At 40.5% G+C, this 24,089-nt stretch overlaps 1 protein-coding gene across 25 annotated transcripts in view; it reads right to left on the reverse strand.

The window, feature by feature from the left end:
* dlg2 (discs, large homolog 2 (Drosophila)) overlaps window positions 1-24,089 on the reverse strand; it is a 153,146-nt gene that overhangs the window by 126,861 nt on the left and 2,196 nt on the right. For 24 of the 25 annotated variants that reach the window (XM_058626678.1, XM_058626680.1, XM_058626689.1 and 21 more), the window contains exons 2-3: window positions 23,864-23,995; window positions 6,464-6,615 (exon numbers count right to left, since the gene is read on the reverse strand). In XM_058626678.1, coding sequence (XP_058482661.1) covers window positions 6,464-6,615; window positions 23,864-23,995 — 284 coding nt within the window. Of the gene's footprint in view, window positions 1-6,463; window positions 6,616-9,330; window positions 9,412-23,863; window positions 23,996-24,089 lie in introns of those variants that run through there. The other variant, XM_058626697.1, reaches the window with a different exon arrangement.

The raw sequence follows: 24,089 nt of genomic DNA on the forward strand, positions 1-24,089 counted from the left end.
CAGCTGATCGCCACCGCTGATCGCCAGCGGCGAGCGGCGAGCGCCGAGCTGCCTAAACTGATCGCCAGCTCCGGAGCATACAGTCATCGGTCTGATACAGCGCCAGTTTATTCAGATCGCCGCGCGCTGCTGGCGATCAGCGGTGGCGATCAGCTGTGCTGTTCCTAAGTGTATTTAACTGATTTACAGTTCGGCACTGTTCGGCTCGATCCTTATGTAGGACGTCTCTTCCTTTGACGGCACTCTCGCTGTTTTCTGCGCATGCTGCCATGTTGATATTGTCAGAGAACTAGTGGAGGGAGGGGGAGACGAGAAGCAGCTGAGCGAGTGAGCGCTGTAAAAAGGACAAATCAGAAACCCCCTGGAAGAAGTGGGTGTGTGTTTGCCTGTGTCTCATTTGCATATAAAGGGACCATGCACGAAAACCGAGCGTTCTGAAAGGGGCGGGTTTAGCAGGGTTATTGAAATGCTATTGTGCTTCATCCTTATGGTATTTTGACCAAGGCATGTCACTGACATGTTCATTAGGACACCAGGGAACAGGGTATAATATGTCCCCTTTAAATCTACACGACCACATTGTACCAGTAACACACTGGTGTGAATTTACCTGGTTACAATACACAACCTTAATTTGATAAACATCTTATACACTGAGGAAAGACTTAATATAGATCTGATGCATGTAATAGATGAAATCTGAGTTGGGAGAGTGAGCATTAAATCCTTAAAAATGTATACATAAGGGTTTAATTCATTCATTCATTCATAGATTGTTAAATTGATTATTGCAAGGATATTTTCTGAAATGCCTCCTGACCTGATCAGTGAAAACAACCAACAAAAACATTTGAAGAACAGCATGTAGTCGTAGGTGTTATGCAATATTCAACACTAACGGATAGATGGGGACACTGTTGCCTGAAGTGTCGGTCTGTTTTGTCTGCTTTGGTTCGTCTTTAATTAGAGGCCCGCATGGCATAAGTCTATATGTGCGCCTGTGGCAAGCAAAAATAAATTCCAGGAACACTAAGACCCAGTACAAACCCTCAGTACATGCAGGCTCACTTTATCCCTCACTCTGGTTAAAGCAGAGTGAATATGTTTTCCTGTACTTGATGTATTCTGTCTTATTTTTCTTTACACTCTACTACTTTAAAGATATAGTAAGGATTTGTTTATGGTGTGGCTGTATGGCATAATTATTGTACACATGGTCCAACATCTTGTATACAGCTGACAGCGTTCTGTGCAATCGATGTGCTGAGGAACAAGCTGGCCCATTTAGTGAAAACATTTGAAGGGAAGGGAAAAACAGATTTTTAGCTACTTAACAAAGGGCTTAGGTAAATAAATCCATGCCAGCCTTGGTCGGTAAGTTTCTGATGAATCATAAAAATACTTCTTTTTTTTAACTCACTGGTGGAGGCAACAGAGGATCAGCGACTCCTCAGTGCAGTGATGTAAAATCACGTGTTTTCTCTGTGGAATTCCATGCAGGTATGTCTGCTTATCTACCGTTGGTCCTGTGTGTCAGTTCCAACCACAACAACCACATTTAAAAAAAAATTTTTTTTTTAACCATTTCACGATCCAGAATCTCCTTTTAAATCAGAATAACTGTGGGCAATGCTACAGAGACGTCACCGCTCATTTATTGTATTGCATCAGTGACCATTAGAATGCTCCATTGTGTCCACAGAGAGTCACCACAAGTCAAAGTTCTGTGCTTTTGTTTTTGCACTTTAATTCTGACAAACGTTGACCCCCCCCCCCCCTGATTAATTTGAATGGAGCCATCTGCTAAGTCATTGTTTGACGGGACATTTTGTCTAATCTTCAGAGGGCCGATTGTGGTAACTAAACATGGGATATAACAGCAGTGTCCTGATGACCTCACAGTGGGGCCATGAGTCTCTGAGGACTCTTGTAATCCCCCTCACTTATCCTTATCCTGGTAGTACTTGGTGACATCAGCAAAATGGTCCAGCAGCTCCTGATTTTATACTCGACTACACTGCTACTACACTGTTCTACAAACCACGTACATGCTATCGGTTTATCGCGACCAATTTTGACTGCTGCTGCAGAAAAAGTCACTGACAACGCACAATGTTTGACTGTTGCAACAAATAGGATTAACAAACAGGATTACCAAATGCTGGTTGCGTTCCAAGCCAAACATGCTATTAGTAACATGCCTGGTATAAACAGACCCAGAGGTGTATACACATCCAGCTTTGACAGGCAAAAACAAAACACGCATCATCCAACTGCTATAATGACAGCATGTTTGTCTGTCCGTCGTCTATGTGTAACTGCTCCATCTTGGAAGCAGCGGTTTGAAGGGAGATGTTTATTTACCGTATAACATCAATAAAGAGAGTTTATGGTCTCACTTGCTAGTTCCACGTCTTCTCCAATTGCACATAATGTCAATTTTGTAAAGTGTGTTCCCAATTACAGGAAAATAGATGACAAAGCATGGCACATGTGCGTATGAGTGGACACCAGATGATTAACGACTTGTTCCATCCATCCATCCATCCAAAAACTGCCTTGGCATCGTTCAAATTGATAATCTGGAGGCTTTGAATGGAAGTTGGCAAACGGAAGGGCATGACGATAATATTGTTATTCAGGGATTCAATGAAAATCAATATATTTCAAGACAATCATAAATCAATGGAAGGATTTGGAGGAGTTATATTACACATGCGGACCATAATCAACCTCACATCCCAGCCTGTGGTTCCACCAGAAATAACTAGAGAGACACTTTACACTGTCTCTCAAAAGATTCCAACATCAATTCCTACAGTAGTCTGGTCAGTTTGATAGCAGTGTTAGTTCTTCTGTATTCTGTTAAAGGCCCTTTGAGATGTTTGTGGGTCGTATAATATCGTGCACCTTTTTGATTTTATGCACTCTGAGTTGCACCCGAGATGACAAACACGTTTATTTTAAATTTAAAATAGTAACAGCTAATACTGGACACTTTTTTATGCACTTTGAGGTGTGCAAAATATTTATATTACCGTTTCAAATGCACTTTTTGATGTACGTTTTAAATTTGCCATCACCTGCTGCAGCAAATGTCGCGCCCAGATAAAATTTTTGGTTTGAAAACGCAGCCCAACTGAGTTTGTAATCAAATAGTCCTGCTTTACATAATGCCTAAATGGAAGTACACATACAGCACTTAGCATTAGGCAAGATATCAAGATGCATTTGTGTGCAATACCAATTCTCCAGAAAATCCTAGTAGTTATTATACATTTCTATTTCTATTACAAAGCTGATAAAATATTATTATTGTATAGCATAGTAATATATATAGCCAAAGTACAGATTCTACTGGCAAAGTTTAAAGAGCTCATCTCAGAAAGAGATCACACACACACAACGACAGAGAAAAGAGACATCTGACACCAATCAATCATCCACCACCATCGCTGAGGAATGACTTGCTTTTCCCAAATATCATCAAATGTGATCTGCTCTTCATCTCAGTCAAACACGGTGGACTAATAACACAGAGACTCACGTTATTTCTTTTACATTTTCACTGTTAATATTCACAGTGGTGGTCCGTGGACTCTGACTGATTCAGTCTTTGTATGAAATCATCCTGTAAAACTGTTAGTATCGTCAATTCTTATCAAGAAAACTCATATACACACATTTCCCACACGGCGTACATTTTCCATGAGCCTCGCCGCAAAGACGCGGCAAACCATATTGATCTCGTACGTTTTACGTCCCCACACAACTGCATTCTCAATTATGTTACATAAGGAATGCATTTCCTCCCACGTTGTGTTTTGTATGTTATGCTACTGTATGTGAGGTAGTAGAATACATGATTGGGTTGGCGTGCGTGCGTGTGTCTTCCAAGCAGCAGAGCACAGCTTGAGACCAAACATCAGAACATTTGTTGCACATTATTTTTTACTGTTATGAGAACAAGCCGTCACCACACAGGACCTCCGTCTGTGTTTTTGACACACCACAGTTGGGGGAAAAACGCGAACCTTTCCATCTGAATGTATTTATAATAATATTCTCTATCTTTTAAATCTGTTTTTTAGTCTCTATACCAGCTCCTGCTCCATAATAGTCAAAAGCTGCTGTCTGAATGCGTCGTAAATTGTAGTAAAAACAAGATTATTAGTTATCACATATGTGATAACTAACATATGTTATAGCGATAGGATAAAAACGTAGGGTGATAGACGTTGCAGGCAGGGGATCAAAAACAGTCACTACACTTTTAGTGCATAATCATAATAAACCTCTTTAGGAGTTTCATCAACTATAGCGCCACTGCTACTAAAGTATTAAAAAAAACAAAAAAAACAAGACACAATTGGTAAATCCTTGCTGGGATGCGGACTCTTCTCTCCCAGTGGATATTAAACGCAGAACAGCACTAACACAAGTACACTTCACATCACAAACTATATAGCAGATCGTTGAAGAAATGCTTTGATGCAGACTGTGTTTTAATAAAAGCCGAAGGTTTAATGGTTTTCTTTTCATCTTTTTTATCCGCTTCAGCCTTTCGGATGCCTCCTTATTTCTTCCTAGCTTAAAGTGATGAAGCGAGGAAGTGATTGCAGAGGAATCAAGAAGTTTTGGACATGCTCTTGTACGGTATAAGCCCTACTTCACACCTGAAGCCTTTGAATGTCTGCGGTAATTTCAGACTGAAACCAGTGTCATTTTTTCTGATCTTTGTAGTTCAAGTAGAAAAATATTCATTCCATTCTCACAAACATGTTCGCTCATTCCTTTTTTACCAGGTTGGTTGTAGGGTTGAATAATTCATCGAAGCGCAATATTTGTTAAAGCCGAGATGTGTCAAAATATAATTTTAGATGTATTATTGTCTTGATCTACACACATCATATTCAACAGACTGAAGAAAACATCTTTGTTTCTCACAGATCTGCACAAATATCACACAGTTATCATTTTAAATGTGTTTTTTTCGAACGCAAACGAGAACAATGGCGTAAACGTTAGCATTCTCCATCACAAATCATATCACAAATCGCAATTCCTGTCTAAATAATGAGATACATGATTAGTGTTGCTCCAACACACCTGATTCAAATGCTCCTCATCAAGCTCTGCAGAAGCCTGATAACGAGGCATTCATCTGAATCAGGTGTGCTGGAGCAGGGCAGCATCTAAAACATGCAGGGCAGCGATCCCTGAGGACCGGGGTTGGGAAACACTGGGTTAGTTGGTAGGTATTGTGTAAAAGTCTCACTGAAAACTTTTCTGTTTTGCCTTGGTTTTTCTGTTTTCAGTGAGTAGTATGTTCGTTAACTGTCATTCATTCTTTCTCTAGATATTCTTTAGTTTTTTGGCTGCAAGTGGGTACGTGTGTGGAGCTAACCTCAAACTTCAAAAGGTCCCCCTCAAGAGAGGCCAGCCCAGACAGCATTGGTTGAAGACTAAACTAAATAACACAGTCCTGGCAGTAGCCAGCTTCTTTATTCCGGAGGTGAATCACTGAATGATAGAAAACAGAATGTGTGCGGCACACCAGTTATATCTGCAAAAATAAAACTCCAAACCAAGTGACGTTTTGGGCCCGAAGCCGACTTCATACTGACGAAAGAGTTGGCCCTTTATCATTTTGTCAATACTGCCCAGCATCTACTGTTTATTTAATTTGGATGTCCGTGCCTTTGAACCCTTTGTGTGAATCACTGAATAAAAATCCATGTCGCTCAGCATGTGGAGTTAAAGTCACGCTCCTGCTGTTACTCAAAACCTGGTCCACTGGGTTAATTGATCCCACTCACTACCAGCCAGCCCAAAATAAGAATAACCACTGTGGTGTGGTGAACTACCACTCGTCCCAACACATGCAACTGCAGAGTATAGACCATCGGCTTCCTGTTTACACTGCTACATACATATCATATTTTCTAGCACTACTCAGTTTGGCATCAGGCACGTCGTTTTCCAGTACTTCATAGTACTTCTTCAAACTATATTGGTTCACCGAATTGTTCAGTACTTCCTGCATGACAGAACTGACAGAAGTGTAAAGAGGCACTCGAATACCTCCAAGATTGCATTGATTGTACGTAATGTATAAATTATCTCGTATATCCTTTGAAATGTTGGCGTAGAATTCTTGCTTTTTCAACACAATCAAGTAAATGAAAATATTGATTAAGTTTTAGCTGATGTTTGGATGTGTGCATGTTTTTTTGATGCATTTTATTGTGCGTGTGCTTTTTAAAAACCAAGGCAAAATTCTCCAATAAAAAGGCAATGAAAGTAACTTTGAATTGAGCCTTGACGTCCGCTGATTCATGCTCATCTAAAAGAAGTTGTGTCTCCATCAGTTTTCTTCTGATCCCTGCTGAACGGCAACCGTCACACAGAGATAATGCTTCGGTTTGAAGGACAGTATGTTTGAGGTGTTCCTGTTTCTCACCTCCTCTATTGGACAGACCGAATGTGGGATCTCGGAGTTCTGTATAGAAACGCTCTTCTCCCACTTGTCTGCCATGTGCATGACCTCCTCAAGCTTTTGCTCACGACTCTTCTGTGTGTTCAGCAGTGTCACCTCATAGAACTCCTGAATATCTGTGGAGGAAAAAAAGGGACATTACATGACTCAGGTTTAGTTAACGTCACCACAGACGTCACAAGTTAATCATATCTCTTCAATGAGAGTAGAGCTGCAGCTAACGATTATTTTCATAATCGATTAATCTGTCGATTATTTTCTCGATTAATCGTTTGGTCCATAAAATATCAGAAGACCTTAAAAAATGTTGATCGCTGTTCGTCAAACCTGGAAATCATGATGTGCTTAAATGTCTTGTTTTGTCCACAAACCAAAATGATTAACTTTTAATGATTTCTTTGTTATCCAGAGCAAAGAAATTAAGAAAATATTCACATTTAAGAAGCTCAAACAATCAGAAATCTTGTTTTAATCATGAAAATAGCTTCAAACCGATTATCAAAATAGTTGTTGATTAATTAAGTAATCGATTAATAATCGATTAATCGTTTCAGCTCTAAATGAGAGACACAAATTGAAGCAAACAGAGGAGTTTTACTGTAAAAATGGAAATATGCATCAAACACACAAGTAAGACTAAATCTGTCGTGTTGTGCAAACGGTTCAGACAATAAAAACAAGGGATACTTTCTAAAAATAATACAATGGGTCATTTTTGTTTGTACTGTAGATGAACCTCAAAGTGCAAATACAGTGCAATTAAAAAAAAGCTAAATCAGATCTTTGAAAGTGCCTTTTTTTAGTTTCTCAAGCACATGGCAGGGGAGTTGTGTATTTTGGAGAAGCTGCCATAGTTTCTCAGTATCTTCTCCTAACAGAAAATCTGATAAAAACCATAGTTACACCACTGTACAATATAGTAACAGTATTGTAGTTTTACAGAATACCCTCAGTACTGTGGGTTTTAACATTATAAAAACCCACAAATGTCTGCAGCAAGAGAAGATCTTTCTTGACATTCTTACGCACACAAACTTCTTCAACTTGTATTTATAGTATTACTTGAGTGAATGTCATTCCACTCTGTTGCTCTTTGCTCATCACCATGACAACAACGTTTGAATAACATAAAGATAAGGTAGGTTGTCAGAATTTGGCTATATATACCTATACATTTGTTATTCGAGAATCACATCTTAACAATGAAAACTGGCTCTTGATTTGAGTTTTCCTGCTAAAAGCATTGTAGTTATAGAACACAAATATAAAACTTGAGGTTTTTTTTTTTTTTTTTTTTTGCAACTTTTAAAAATAAAAACACATTTGAAAAAAAGGGGGAGGGAGTACTACAAACAAACAAAAATAATACAAACAAAGTTTGGATCAAATGCATACACTTAACGAAATTTTGTTGTAAGGGGCGAAAATTCCCGGGAAAAATGTCTGGTGAATTTCCAGAAACTTACCATGGAAACTTTAGTTCGTTTTTTGAAATATTCCACAGGAATTATAGGACTTAACTAGAAATTTACAAAATTGAAGGTTGGGAACATAGATATAGTTTCACCCCTTACATGCATTGTATATTCCTCCATCACATGCACAATGATTTCTAGAATTCTGAACTACGAAAGCAACTTTTCTGGGCCCACAACACAGATACAGACTATTGAAGCCACACATTTGAGCCAAAGGACTACATTATGACTCAAAATATCATCAAAACGTACCTGACTTTATTCAGTCCTTCACATCTGTCACATCAAATCTGATTGTTTTAGCCAAGATTATGCAACAATATATATTTTCCCAACCTTCAACTTAACTCAAATTTCCAGTTAAAATCCCCATAAATTCCCGTTAATTCCCATGGAATGTTTCCACCTTTGAAAATTCCTGGAATTTTGCAACCCTAGGAACAAGACACTATAAATATGAGCCTGGTTGCAAGTGATGCCTGTGAACCTCTGGTCACAAAGCATCAACATTGCATTTCTGAAGGTTTCAAAACAGAGGAATAGAGATTTTTATGGATGACGTCATGACTGGTTGCCACTTGATGCAGACATTTCAACATGGCCTACTTCTACTGAATGCCAGTATGAGTCACTGCTGTAACACTGAATTACAACCTTCTGGAGCCACAGCCTCAACATCTGTTGGAGCATCATTACCACATCGTCCACTAAGCATCTGCGTAATAGGACTCAAGTGAGCTCTTTGTTTGGCATTCTCTTCCGCCGTTATCGTTTCTAAAAAAACACAGACACATGTTTTTGAAAGGTTGGCCATGTTTTTATCAAAGGTCCAGATTCTTAACAAGCGGTGGCCCTGCACATAAAAGGTGCATTTACATTTAAATAGATCTCCATAAAGAAAAAAAAGTTATTAGCATTCACCACCAGAGCTGGGGCCATGCCTCTATCACAATCACACATAAATCCTGTGTTTGACACAGGAAATAAACTCTGACTCAATATTTACTTGCGTGTTCTTGCAAAACAAACAAGGAAAAACAGCCACAGGTCTATCTTGTTGTAATTCAAATGAAAACACACCATTATGGCTACAAAGGAATTCAGCAAAATGTATGCAAATCCTCAGAAGCTCTTGAATGGCTGGTGTGTAGCAGTATGTGTGCGAGACTACACGGGACACAACCGGTTGTTAGTTTTCACTCATTCAACTAATGACAAGATGTGAAATAAAATAAAAATGGAACAAATAGCATGAATGTATTTTCCAGGCTGTATTTTAAGAAGGTAAGTTTCATTATTATAAAAGAGGAAATTTGAAATAAAACATAAAACCCAGCCATAATCAGTGCTTACCTCTTTATTTTAATCCAGCTCGACACATTGAAAGGCCAAAGGCCCAGGACAAAGCTGCCAAAAGTAACTCACAGTGCAGTAAAAGTTCCCTGCTCTCTCCGGTCATATTGCAGCGCTGCAGTCCTGTCAAACACTGTGCCGTGTGAGCACCAGATGCCTGGTGGCCAGCTAACAGCTACCCTAATCCTCTGACACAGAGGCTGCCTGTTCCCTACAATGCAGACAATGGCCTAACACCCTCCATAGCTGATTTCTAATTCAGCTCTCCCTTGGGTAATGTGCTTAACGTAGCCAGTGGTCCTTTCTCAACTCCCCTCTGAATGAACACAACCAGACTTTCCCCGCCGACGGATCAAGCGGTTCAATAATTCATCAACAGCCGGGCCTCAATTCCTCCACTCTCTGCCAAATCTAATACCTCATATCCTCAACTTTTCTGCATTAAGAACTTGACACAGACCGAGTAAGTACCACCGCTTTAACAGTCCATTCACTCTTTGTGCTGCTGAGCTGCTTTAAGATGGTGTGGTATTTAAGGCACATGGGTTGCGTGTAAAAGGCACCGTGAGCCCAGCAGAGAAAAGTATAAGTGTACATCCAGTGCAAGGGCGTGCGTGTGCGACAGTGAGTCCGGGCTGAGACTCACTGATGACGGTAATTCCCTGGTTAAGACTCAGTGCGAGTGTTGACTATTATAGCTGAGAGTGAAGCCGAAAGGTTCAACACTGTGGAAGAAGTGGGTTGCTAGGACGATGGCCGAAATCACTACCGACGTTTTATACAGCTGAATACAGCTTACCAACAATTATTGTGCCATATAATTTCCTGCCATGGTCGATGGTGAAAAGTGTGTATTGTTTATTTTAGTATGACTGTCTTTCTGCTACGGAGATGATCTGTCATCACAACTGAAACTGGAGCAAGCTGTGTGCATTCAGATTTCCAGCTGTCACATTATAACCTACAGGTATACTGTCAAGCTTTGTCACTTACACACTGACATGTGTCTTTAACTTTTGGTTTGTGGCCTACTCTTGTGCAGTATGGAATACGGTGTAATGTGATGTTGGCTTGTTGCAGCCAAGCGTTCACAGTGACGTCACTCGTCCTTCGATGTCAGCTCTTCCTTTCACTGAAAAGCAGCAATTTGCCAAGCGTTAGGACTGTTCACCCACAAACAGAAGCACAAGCTGGCTTTAGAACATCATGGGACAGGTTTGTTTTACCCTTCTGATGATATGCTGTTGCACTAGATATGCAATTATACTTGAACAGTGGAAGTATCTGTTAAGCCCATGGAATTACCAGTTAATCCATAGGCTTTTCCCAGAAAATACAATGACCCAAAATACCAATCTGATGAGTATTTTTTGTCAACAGGGTCACATGTATTGTGGTGACATGGACACGCAGTGTCGCTCAGCTCAGAAGTATATTTGTGCAGAAACAGATTTCGATACAGTGAAATGCTGCGATATATTGCGTAGCAATATTATATTGAGACACCCAGTAACGATTGCTGATGTTACAATAAACATTACACTTTGTGGATTAGCACAACAAAATCAATTGATATTTTCAGTTTCGCAGTATACGATTTCGCAAATAGTCGCAATATCGTGATAACATCGTATCGTGACTTAAATATTGTCATAATATCGTATCGTGGTGTCTCTGGCGATTCCGACCCCTAATAATAATAAAATAGGTTTAAATGTGGTAAAATATTAGATTGAGAGGGAAATATATATCCAAGTAAAATGAAGTCACATTTAAATGAACTGGGACAGCAAGAAGGCTGAGAAGCTGTGACAAAAGCAGGTGCGAAACAATACTGTTTCTATATCTGTACATGTCACAAAAAACATCTGCATTTGGATTGCACTGGTGGATGTGTGGTTCATAACGGAAACTGTTACATTATGTCACAGCCCAGCTGTGACTGTTTTTTCCAGCAAAATCTGCTTCTCCTGAGACTCCTGTATTCCCTGATTATCGTCCTCACCTGCTCTACAAACACTCATGGCTTCCCGGGGCTCATCACCAGATTGTTAGTCCTCTCTCAGTGGATTTGAAAGCTTCTCCAGTTTTTGTAACTGGTGAACCAAAAGCCTCACTGCTGACACGATCACCACAGCCTGCTCACCAGCAGCATGATATTTCATATTTGAAACATTCAAAAAAAGTTTCAGAACACAACGTCTGCTGCAGCCACATGGTCCAATTAAGCTGATGCTGGCTAACACAGGGGAGCTCATGAGCTGGCAGAAGCCTTCAGGCACTGAGCTAACAAGCAACACCTAGCCAGCCTGGCACTGAGAGATGTACTGTGTGAGGTAAAGAGTGAAAGAACTGAACACTGATAATTTTTTGTGGATGTACTGTGGACTGCTAATGTGCAGGCAGAGTCTCAAATACACTATCACGAGGCATGTGCTTTAAAAGCAAGAGTGGAGGGACCTTCAGTCAGATCACATGGTGCATAATATCTGATCATTTATTTGTGGTTGTGAGCCCTCAGTAAATAAAGTTGTCTGAAATTAAAAAAGAAAGTTTTCTGTAGCTCTTGCAGAACTTGACGTGGTCAGTCGTTTAATTTGGACTGAACTAATTGACCCTGGTTGACTTTTCTCTTCCTATTTATGTATTTATTTGCCCTCAATGGGACTGTTGATTTAATTCCACTGTTGTTTTCTTTCTTTTATCTTTTATCTCTTGTATGCTAATTCCACCTTGTTGAGCTCAAATACATTTCCTAATGAGGACAACAAAGGATCTATCTATACATCCAGATTCAAGATTTCTTTGTCATCCTTTCTTCTGTACAAAGTACCACACAGATAATAAATTAAAAGAGATAACATTGAAATAGAACAGAACAGGACCTGTAACAGCAGCCTGAGCACAGCACGCTTAAGTGCATAGCAGCACATAATGTTAAAGTCATAGTGTAGACCAGCTTTTTTGTAGTGCAGTATATTAAAGTGCCATTTAGTGCACCTGTACCTCTTCCCTGGCAGCAGAAGGGAAAACAGGTGATGGGAAAAAGTAATAGATGTCCCTTATGGTGGAGGTGGCCCTGCGAGTGCAGCACTTGATGTAGAGCTCCATCAGGGAAGGGAGAGGAAGAGGGAGGGAGCATCAATGATCTAACTGGCTCTCTTCACTCCCTCTGCTCAGCAGAGTAGCTGCAGAACCAGGAGGTGAGGCCATAAGTTAAAATGGACTCAATATTGCCTCTATAAAAGGTGACGAGGAAGGGAGCTGGGAGGCAGCAGCTGTGGTGTTGGTGCTGAAGGTCAGGTCATCTGAAAGGTGGACTCCCAGGAACCCGATGCTGGTCACTGACCCTCTCCACTGATGGTCAGTGGTGTGTGATGGAGCTTGCCGGCCCATCTAAAGTCCATGGCCCTCTCCTTTGTTTTGTCGACATTTAGAAAGAGATAGTGTGAGCTGCACCGGGATGTTAATCGCTCCACCTCCTGTATACACACTCATCATGTTTGCTGATCAGACCCACCCCTGCTGAGTCATCAGCGAACTTAATGAGCGGTGTTGGATCTGTCAGTGAGGTCGTGGATGAGCAGACTAAAGAACACGTGATTGGAGCCCTTGGGAGACCCTGTGCTCACTGAGATGGTCTTTGAACTCTGCTGCTTCTGCAACAGAGAGTTGTGGATCCAATCGCTGGTTACATAGTCCACATTCAGCCACCTCAGCTTTTTCCACCAGCTGCTGTGGAATAATGCTATCAAATGCTGAGCTGAAATCGATGAAGAGGAGTCTGGCAGGTGAAGTACAGTGGAGATGAGGGGTCCTCCGTTGAGCAGTTGGCTCCAGAGGCAAACTGTAGAGAGTTTAAGTCTGTGGGGAGGCGGTCCTTGATGTGCTTCAGGAAGAACCGCATAAAACTTTTCATGACTATGGGTGTAAGAGCTACAGGGCAGAAGTCATTCAGGTGGCACTCTAGAAACAAGTGTGCACAGTTGTTTCAGTGAGCAAAGTGTTAAAAATAAAACACCTCTCAGCTGTTCAGCATACTGTCTCACCACGCGCCCAGGGATGTTATGTGGCGCTGCCACTTTATGTGGATTGTAGCTGGCGAAGGCTTTTTCGACCGCATCTGCTGTTACCTGGGCTACCTCCTGGCTGAGTGATGGTGGGAGCATCTGTGCCTCAAAATGTCTCTCCATAGAAGGCTTATTATTCTAAGACAAATAGTTTTTATCTCAAAGCAATTATACACTTATACAAACAAACTTAAGGGTAATATACTCAATAAACCCTTCAGAATGTTACACACTGGACCTTAAAGTGCTCAAAGTGTTGTCTTCTAAATGTTCACAGTCACAATCCGATCAAGCATCTGTGAGATGTTCTAGAAAAGCCCCACTTTGCAACTAACAACAGATTACTTTTCTAGTGCCATTGCCACTGTAACAACACAAAACACCACCAAACAGTAGTTTGTGTTATATCTATGAACTGTAAAGGGATTTCAAAGAGGTTCAGCCGTTAAGAGGAAAAGCTCATTATGGGAAATGGTCCGTCAAAGTTGCGTTACACTGCAGTGTTTGCCAATAACCCATTCACTCACCCATTCATCACACAGCTTTCACACGCTGCCGTCAGGAGCAACATAGGACACAGCATCACGTAGACTTTCAGAGCCGGGAATCGTACCCACAACCTTCAAACTGAGAGACGAACACTGAGCTCCCGCCGCCCAACATTGCACTCCGTTGCGCAACTGACTGGGAGTCAACCTACAAAGTGAAGTGCTTTTCAAATTTCTGTGACTGCTGTCGTCATTTGGTTGCACTCTGATTTCTCTTCTTATGACTGTTTGCATGCTGCTGTCAACCCTTTTTTGGGGTTTCCAAGGCAACCCCTGCAGTAAATCCAGGCAGACTCGCATTCTCTCTGACACATATGGTCCACATGCGACTTTACTGGTAGATTCACATCTAACGAGTGCATATTCCCACTTGCACAATAAGTGAATTCACATAAACTGTGTCACAATGGTGATCTTCCTTTTTTTTCCATGCTTACGTAACGGGTGGGTGGAGTGGGCTGGGGCTTACTGTGACGGCTCCTGTGTAGTTGTGCTTCACTGGGGAATGATTATTCCAGCTGCATCCCCTCCCTAGAGCGAGTCCTCCTACACACTGACTAAGGTGCCAGCTAATCCTTTGCTCTCCGAGCACACAAAAGGTACCAACTATTGTTAATGCATGACTTGCTCGCTCCTCTGGCTCTCATCTGCCTTATGGAAATGACGTTGCACAGAATGTCAGAATGCAGTTTTTCCAACATTAACATGCAGAGGTTTTTCAACAAGACGATGTGTTTTTAGGACAAAAATAAACAGGACTGCCGCATTACAAGTGGAGAGAAAAATGTGAATGTTCCAGACCAGAGAACACCTAAATTTAATGGGGGAACACATTAGTGTTAAAACTGAGAGGGAGGATAATCAGTCTGAAGAAATGGCAACATTAGTGACATTTTTCATTTTTATTGTAAAATAGATTTGTGTCACATTTGGCAGTCTGAGCAATCCAGGCATGTGTCTCCATGGACACGATAGGCAAGGACTCCTGACACTAAAATCTGGTTCTAGTTAAATGCATAAATTAATCGGCTTTGTTTTTGAAACCTGAAACTTTAAATACTTGATTTTAAAGTTTCAGTGACACAGTACACATTATAGAGCCAAGAGACTTACAGTACATGCCGCTTTAATGTATTCTGGGAGGATCACTGTGGTCTGAAATGTCTGGTACTGCACTATTATTGTAGTACTGTAGTTTATTAGTACTAAATTGCATTACACTATTATTGTACCTAATAGAGAATAATGAACCTCAAGCCTATATTACTTCCAACTATGGTGAGGATGTGACACAACTTGCACTGGTCTCCAGTCTCTTACAGGGCCAAATAGAGAGACAGATGCAACTTATAATCACACCTATGGGCATTTTAGCATTTAGGAGGAAGCTGGAGGGAGGATTTAAACATAAAAAAAAAAAAATTTATGGAGATGGCGCAATTATAGAATACATCTACCAATACTGACATAGTGCCAATAATCTAATTTCTTATAACACATTGCTTTTTCAAAAAACAAGGAGATTTAGTAGTGGAGGTGGATCCCATTAGAGAAATACAGTATCTTATGAATCATAACCCAGAGCATCATCTTCTCTTTCTATGCCTACACACATCCTTCAGCATTGTAAGAACATAACACAATAACGTATGGGTGTTGTGCATGTGTGGCTACCGCAGTTTCCTGTGAGGTCGACCACAAACACTGGGCTACGGAACAGTCCATTGCACCGGGGGTCAGCTGAAAGTGCACATGTTTTAATGACCTCACAAGTGTGGGAGGCATAACTTAGCTGACAGTGTGTGTTAACAAAGTCCTGAGATTGTATTAGCTCTTGTTGTGGTGACTGTATAGTGCATCTGATATAGTATCACAGAATATTTAACGTGGAGCTGACACACCGGTAAAGCTCGCCTCTGCCTCACACTAGCACAAACAAAAAGTGCCTCACCTCACTGGTTAAATCAGTGTGGATGTAACTCTGGTGTCTGGAGTCAACAACAAACCTCAGATCACAGATTTTATAAATTTGATGTTTTCTGTAATCTGCTAAACTTGTTTCTGTACATGTGACACCTAATGCAAGTACATCCATCCCTCCTGTGGCTTCTCCCGTTTCCTCCCCCTGTTAAAAGGGTCTTTTTGTGGGGTTAGTGAGAGAGAGTAACAATGGACAAATGTAGATGATTTCACCATGAAAAACTGGATATATCACTTACTCACTCCTAACCAAAGCAGTATGTAGAGCAGTGAAGTCTAGTATAAACAACATAACAGTGGACTGGCTCCCTCTACTGGAGCTCCAACTTCCCCTAAAACAACTGGATATCTTTATTAATTCCAGCACTTATTAGTAAATGTATTAGGTGTAGCAGATGAGATGTGAAATTAAAAAAATACATCTAGAGCAAAGTGGTCTATTTGATAATTCTTTTGGCGCCGGGTGAGAAGCTCAAAACATTTGATATTACACTCAGCTGAGAACCACAGTATTAATAAAAACACCACATTAAGATAATAAAGGAAATGGATATTACAAAGCTGTGACTCTTCCTATCGTGTTTCAGTTCAAATATATTGATTGATCATGCAAGATCATAGTGCATGTTTAAGAAATGTATCATTATTAATATTATTGAGAAATTTAAAATATCTGAATAGAAAACAGATATTGTTAAGGATATTGATGCAAATGTTTTTAAAATGTAAGGCCTGATACTATGAGGCCTTACACGTCTAAGATAGTGTATAACTGCCAAAAACCCCACACACACACACTCTTGTACCGCTGAGTGAGGTCACCTTAACCCAATTCTAAACCTAAACCTAAAATCAAGTCTTACGTGTCAAAAGCACTTTAAGGATGTGAGGACAAGCCAAAAGGTCACCCCACAAGATCAGTGTCCTCATAAGGACAGTTCTGAGTGATGCTATACATCTCAAAACAAGAACAGCTGTCCTTATATCTGAGCAAGAACACATCAAATATTTCATATACACTGGAGTTCGGATGAGACAGGATTTGTATCACATGACTCATGTATCTCCACATGATGGCAGCCTTCTCTACATCTCCTCTTACTCAGCATCTTACTCTGATGCCTTAAGAACACAGGGGAAGCAGAGCTGTTTTGAAATGACACAAGATAAAAATTATTACTACTGAAATGACAGATAAGTCTCTTTTATTTATATAGTCCCACAGTTTGCCTGGCAGGGCTTTACAGTTGACACCCTCTATCATTACACTCCACAAACAAACCTTATACCAGCCAGTAATAGCTTAAAATTTAATTTAGGACTCACGTGTGCTGTTGTTAAGCTTCAACAGAGCGACTGAGGGGACATAAACAAAGGTGGCGAATGATTTTAATGTGCTCTCGTCTTAACAACTGCTCCGACAGATGACCCATCTGATCTAAAGCACCGGCGAAGTCCTGTAATCCATTAAGTACACATAAAACCCTTTAAACCTAGCGATGACACTCCTAACCCTTGACATGGCTCAGAAGAGCAAGAGTCAAACTAAATCACAGGTGCCAATCAAAGACGAGGACGTTTTCCTTCCAACTATTGAAACACTCTATGGGACAATGTCTTGATTTTATACACGGACCATTCACAAAAAAATAAAATGGAGCTGGTGGGCATGAGGAAGAGAGGTGAAGGAGGACATAAGGACAGAGGAGCACACAAAGATGGAGGCAGATGATCTGCTGTGGTGACCCGCAGAGGGAGAAGCCAAAAGAAGAAGATTCATAACAGTTTAGTGGTCACTTAAACAGATGTGTTACAGTAGCTTAAATTCTGAATTTGTGCTCAAATTACTCTTTTACTAACCTACAAACTAAAGTGGTGGGGTAGTAAAAACTCCCAAAAAGGTCAACAAGCTTCTAAAAATCTCATATTCTAGATAAACAAACTTATCATCACTGATCATATACAATGAGGATTAATCAAATGTTGAAAGGACGTAAATTAACTCTGCTAAACGCTGATATTCTTTCCCAACCCATGACTGGAACCTGATGTTTACTCCCACTGGCATTATCTGTCTGCCTGGGAAAGATTTAATTAATGCCGGGAGTAAATTAGTGAAGATGAAGCCTCAGAGGGAAGGATCTCCGAGGAGGCACATGTCTTATTTAAAAAAAAGGACCAACCTGACACAATAAGCTCATCCACTCCTCTGTGGGACAATTTGGCAAACAAAGAGATCGGGAACCTTTGCGTTCCACCGGAGTCGCTTGACACACTGTCACTAGAGACTGTGATGCAGATTAGATATTTTGATTTTCGGGCGACAAAGTGTTGTCATCAAGCAATTTTCGTAAGAGCTACTGGCTGTCGCGAGAAAGTTATGATCGGCACTTTGCACATCCACGACCTGATACAGATGAAACAAATGAACTCAACACATGTAATATTCAACACACAACACAAGAGTAAGTAAATTCAGCGTGCACTGCACAGTGCAGCCCTCAGGACATGCCGTACAATGAGGTCAACCTAGTAGTAGTGACTATTATGCCCTGCTAATTCGCTGTTCATGTAAAAACAGGAACAAGAAGAAAATCTACCCAGATATTGCATACTAGACTCTTTTCTGTCCGTTCATTTCTCTTACAAATACTGCCTCACTGGTCAAACACTTTACTGACTGATTATAGTGATTACCAACGTAAGATGATAGTAATCGTCAATCATGGTGCTTAAGGCCAATACTGAAAATCAGGGTTTTTAGCTATAGACATGGTCTACTGCTAATGACGCTGTACGTTTGTGTCACTAAGGCAAATATGAACAAAGCATTTCAAACACTGAAAGACACAGAATAACACATTTGGACTCATCCATCCATCACCTTTAATACTAATGTTCTGGAACAGAGGCTCTCTGTCCTAAACAAGTGGCAACTGGACATGACATCACCCATAGAATTCAAGATCTGAAGTGTGGCTGTCGCCATGTTGACATTTTGCTTTAACAAGCAAGTTAACAAGTGTTACATAAATAAAACAAAAACTGTCAATCACACTGGTGTCCACACATGCGGCGCTTCATCATCTATTTCCCTCTAGACAGGAGAACATTTTTTTTTTTGAATATACAGTCTGAAGTCCAGTGCCTCTTCCTCCGGATTAGCACTGACAGGAAACCCTCACAGCACATGTGACAGATGACCCGAGGCAATCCTTCGATCTCAGAAACATTCCGCTCATATTGACATGTTTTTTCTGTATGTATTTATTTATTTATACTGGTTGCTTCGCAGAGTCAGCAGTTGTTACCAATGCATGAAGAGCAACCTTTCCACTGAAGGAGCCATGTGCACATAATATCTGCTTAGTTAAACAGCAAAGAGGAGCCCACTTTCTGTTATTAGTCAATATCTCCCATCATTGGCCAGATTTTCCACAAGGCTGGATAAATTCTGCTCTGGATAAGCCTGTTGTCTACTCTACCCCGGCATTTTAGAGTCCTGAAAACGGAGACGTTTAAAATGCTGCTGCATTCATTTTTGTTTGGAACTGGCAAAAACTGAGACTTTTGGAAATGATGATGTAGTTATCAATTTTCACCTCATCAGTGGTGACTCTGTGACAGCAAGGGAAGCTCCGCTCCCTCTAAAATGTCATCAAATATGTACTGTGTTGTATTTACGTTTTAATACTACACTTATGCTGCAACGCGATTAGAACGTGTCACTAGTTCACTCAGAATCAGCCGTTTGTCATGGATTGTCTTTCGTGATTTTCGTATACCCGTCGCAGCCTAGATTTTGTGAGGGAAGTTTGTAGACAAATAGCTGGTCGCTGCGTGCCATTTGCTATCATTTGTACATGTACACTGTACATGAAAACACTTTTATAGCACTTCAGTTTTACATAATTATTGCCTGAAATGAGCTTCCCCAAAGACCAGCAACCGCAACCGATTCCTATCGTCCCCCGACGTCGCCTTCACCGATTTGTCACGCTCGTCTCACGTGACCCAAACACCCAGGAGAAAACAAACAGCCCCAAATGCCAGTGTAGAATACAATATGTAAAAGCCATTGCACTCTGAGTGGCTGGACTCCCAGTCAGTGTTTTAATGTGTTTTTCTGGAATCTTTGTATTCCAGTTTGATGTATCTCTGCTTTGTTGTCATATCAATGATCAATATGTGGTTTTATGTCGCCACCTGTTGACTTAGCATGCTTCTGACTCTATACATACCTACAGAATAGCTTCGAGGATTATGATTATGACCGTTATATGTACAGCATTTAATATAAGTGGAGAAGTAGGAAATGGCACAGTCATCGCACTAAAATAACAGTTCTACCTCTAACTAAGAAAAGATTCCTTGTTGCCTTACCCCTAAAGCCAACACATTCAATCATTTTCCAATAGATATTACACAGCAACCGTGTTAATCCAGTCGCGGCAGATAAACACATACACGGTGTTTTCATTTTAATCTCACCGCAGAGCAAACCTCAAGCACAGCTTTGTGTTATCAAACATACACACACGTCTCAGCATCTCAGTGTCTTCACCCGAGATCACAACATTTAATTGTTTAAATTATCACAAATCATATAACAAACTTAAGCAGAAAATGTGATTTAAATGAATTAAAGAAGATTCAGGTCCTGTCCAGTCCTGAAAGCAGCAACTCGTCTCCTTCCATTCCATTCCAATTCAGGTCTATCTTGAATTGAGGCAAATAAATTAACTTAAACGAGAAATTAAACAATGTGACAAATGAAGTCTGTATAAATACAACACTCAATCCCCATACAGACATGTACCAAAACAAAATAAATTCTCAGCCCCCCCTCCTGGCTCCATATGATTAACTAAGTAGGCTCTCAGTCCATCCACAATACAAAAGGGCTGCAATTATGGGCATGTTTGTTTCAGGTTCTCGTGAGACAATGGACAAAGGAAGTCCAGGAAGTACAGTTTAAGAGATCGATCCATGACTTTAGACTGAAAAGTGCCTTTGGCACAGCCGTGCCTCGAGATAATGCTGTCTCCAGAATGCCAATGAGGTCACTAAGGCAATTCAAGCATGCTGATGTTTAGCAGGAACACTCGGGCTCGTTCGAGTCGGTTAAACGGTCACTCTGGGATAACCAAATTAAGTGTGCGGGGACCAATCTGCCTCAAGCATGAAAAGAGAACAATCTGTTCCCACGAAACAATGTTGAAATGTGGTCCACATTGAATTAAATGTAATGTAATTTACAGATGGTTCAAAAGATGGAAGAATAGTTAAGGGAAACAAACTAAATATTAGACTCAGGTGTCATTTCCATGTGAATCCAAGACAGATTTAAACTGGAGCTTGAAGCAAACATGCAAGTCTTTCAACTTTCAACAGTACAGATGAGTGAGTGAGAGGAGGAGTGGGGATGATGAATGGGTTAATCCACACATAGATCCACTCAGCAATGATGGGGTTTAGCTTGGGCACCCATGCCACTGGACAGATTAGACAGCACCTAATGCTTTGAAAGATGATTACATCTATTTCAGGAGGTATTTATTCCGTTGCAGAGTTGTGAGTAACCGTGTTTCGCTGCATTCCGCAAACCTACTGTCCCGTCATCACTGCCAGATAACACTGTGAGAAGTTCATGTTCCGTCTCTGCTGGGCGACTACATACACAAATGAGTAAAAAAGATAAATGACAACACACTGAAAAAGCCTTACAGTGATTCATCAAATGTGTCACTGCTTTACATCACCCAATAACAACGGATTTCTGTCTTCTGATCAATAAGAGGTATTTTGTTAATGAAGTGGTCGACGATAAACGATGATCAATGTTGCTTTGAGATGACAGCTTGTGGTCGGAGGGGCGGAGGAGTACATTTTTTATGCACAGCACCAGAGTGCAAGATACAAGAGTGAACATCTGCTACAGGACGTTACGCAAGCATACAAGCGTACTGAAAGATTAGACATTACAATGTAATCCACACATTAAAAAGAAAATCTAGAACTGACGACTAGAAAATACTGACTTTGGACTATAACGTCGCTTTTAAATAATGGAAAGCAACGCAGTGTAATTATCACGGAGGAACAAGAAAACAGAACATACAAGATCTGTCAAAATGAATGGAGGTGGTAAAAACAAAAGACTATGGGGAAAATATCAGAAAATAATATATGGTATATCCTCTTGAAGCAGCTTAACGACAGCTCCAACTTGTATACTTGGTTTGGGTTTTTGTAAACGACAGTGTCAAACACCCTTGCAGAGGAAATGGTCAGAGCTTTTAAGCAGTGGGGGAGATCATGAGGTCAACCCGCAGCGCCTGAACGCAGCCTGACCACGGTCTTCCAGTGCACTCTAAAATAAGGCTTGTAACACAGCAGCAGCAGCAGCAGCAGCACACTATGAAAACGGTGAAAGTTGTCATGGTCTAAAAATGTGAGCGGGACTCCTGGCGACGGGTCAGACAAAGTGAATGAACAGAATTACGTCTACAAAGACACTGACAGAGAGGAGAGAAGAAGAATGCCTGGATGTAACTTTCATCATCTGACGCCCTGCAAATTCCGGGGTTTCTTTGAAGAGTCATGCTGCACTCATCCACAAAATCTAATAAATATAATCTCAGTACTTTTCCAAGTAATCCTGACAACAGCACTTAAAAAACCAGAGAGGAGAGCATTGGAAAAAATGCCTGCACAGTTTCAATTTCTTGGCCTGCTTCTGGACATTGAGACAAAGACATCTGGACATCATATTAAATATGTGTTATATTGATCATATTTCAAATTGAACATGTAAAATCTGGTGTTTGTGTTCTAAATAAAACTAAGTTTTTCTTCATTTTAAATTGCTAATACACTATTTTAACATGCAGTAAATTGTAAATAACTTCCAGATATTGAAATTAATTCTAAAAAAATTGGGCAAAAGTTCACTTCACTCACAGGACATTTTCCAGCCAGACATTTTGAGGCTTAGGTGTTAAAAGGGTTAAGTTTCACTGTTAAGGAATAACATATAACGCAGATGTAGGATTGTAAGACTGTTTCTAGATGTTGTGTCTGTCAGAAAAATAAATAAACTCACTCCTTATAAACGGAAGTTTAACATTCAGAAGCTGCCGTCACTTTAATGGAGTAGTACTGTGCGGTGACTACTTACGGGACATTTGTGTACGTTTCACTGATAAGGATTAGTTCACAACAGATATAGTGGAGGTTTAAAGTTAAGCACAGTATTAATTTAATGATATTTGAGGGGATTTAACTGATCCCTTAAAAAGAAAGGCGGGCCAGCCAAAGCTCACACATGGACATGGCAGAGGGGACTGATTCCGACCATGTATGTGATGCAGGGGGGGGGGGGAAATAGGAGGGTGCTTTATTTAGAAATTATTTAACGTCAAGTCGGGTCACGCCAACATTTATTTATGAAGCACATTTATGCAACCGAGTGCTGTACAGCCACCATCACATGAATAAAACAGCAAAGACAAAAAACAATACAGTCTAGCTCAACCGGCAATTCAGTATAATTCTGGTCTGTCGGTTCAGTTGATATCAATACTTAGGTCGGATAATTAAAAATAGATTTCTGCTCCTTTTAATTGTATTATTTTGACTTCTTTAGGAGCAGAAAACCCCCCAAAATATGTCTGAAAATACAGTATGTGTAATATTTACCAAACATCCAGCTCTTATATTTTTACATAGATTGATGACTGCTATGATAGCACTTTTATTTTGATGAATGAGTCAGGGTAATCAGAGACGACCGTCTCCTCTGTCTCTGAACGTTATTGTCATATTGAACCGCTATGTTTGTTTATCACCGTTATATCTTTTCAAAAGTAAATGGATCATCAAAATTATGTCAACACAACATCCCATTTATCTGTAAAAAGTGCACAGACTTACCCAGAAGAGCTTCAAACAGGTTACTTTTGAAAACGCCCATCACTCTCTGAATGGCAGTTTTGAGCTGCTGCTCCTCTGGCTTCTTCAGTTTAGTGCAATACTCCTCCAAAAGCCCCAAGGCCCGAGCAGTGTCTGCACACAAGGGGGGGGGGGGGGCGCACATAACGTGTGTTCATTTGTTTTCATTGTAAAATAACATTTATTCTTTCATACACCAATGTGACAC

Source organism: Solea solea, chromosome 4, assembly GCF_958295425.1.
Source record: "Solea solea chromosome 4, fSolSol10.1, whole genome shotgun sequence".
In the NCBI taxonomy this organism is placed as follows: Eukaryota; Metazoa; Chordata; class Actinopteri; order Pleuronectiformes; family Soleidae; genus Solea; species Solea solea.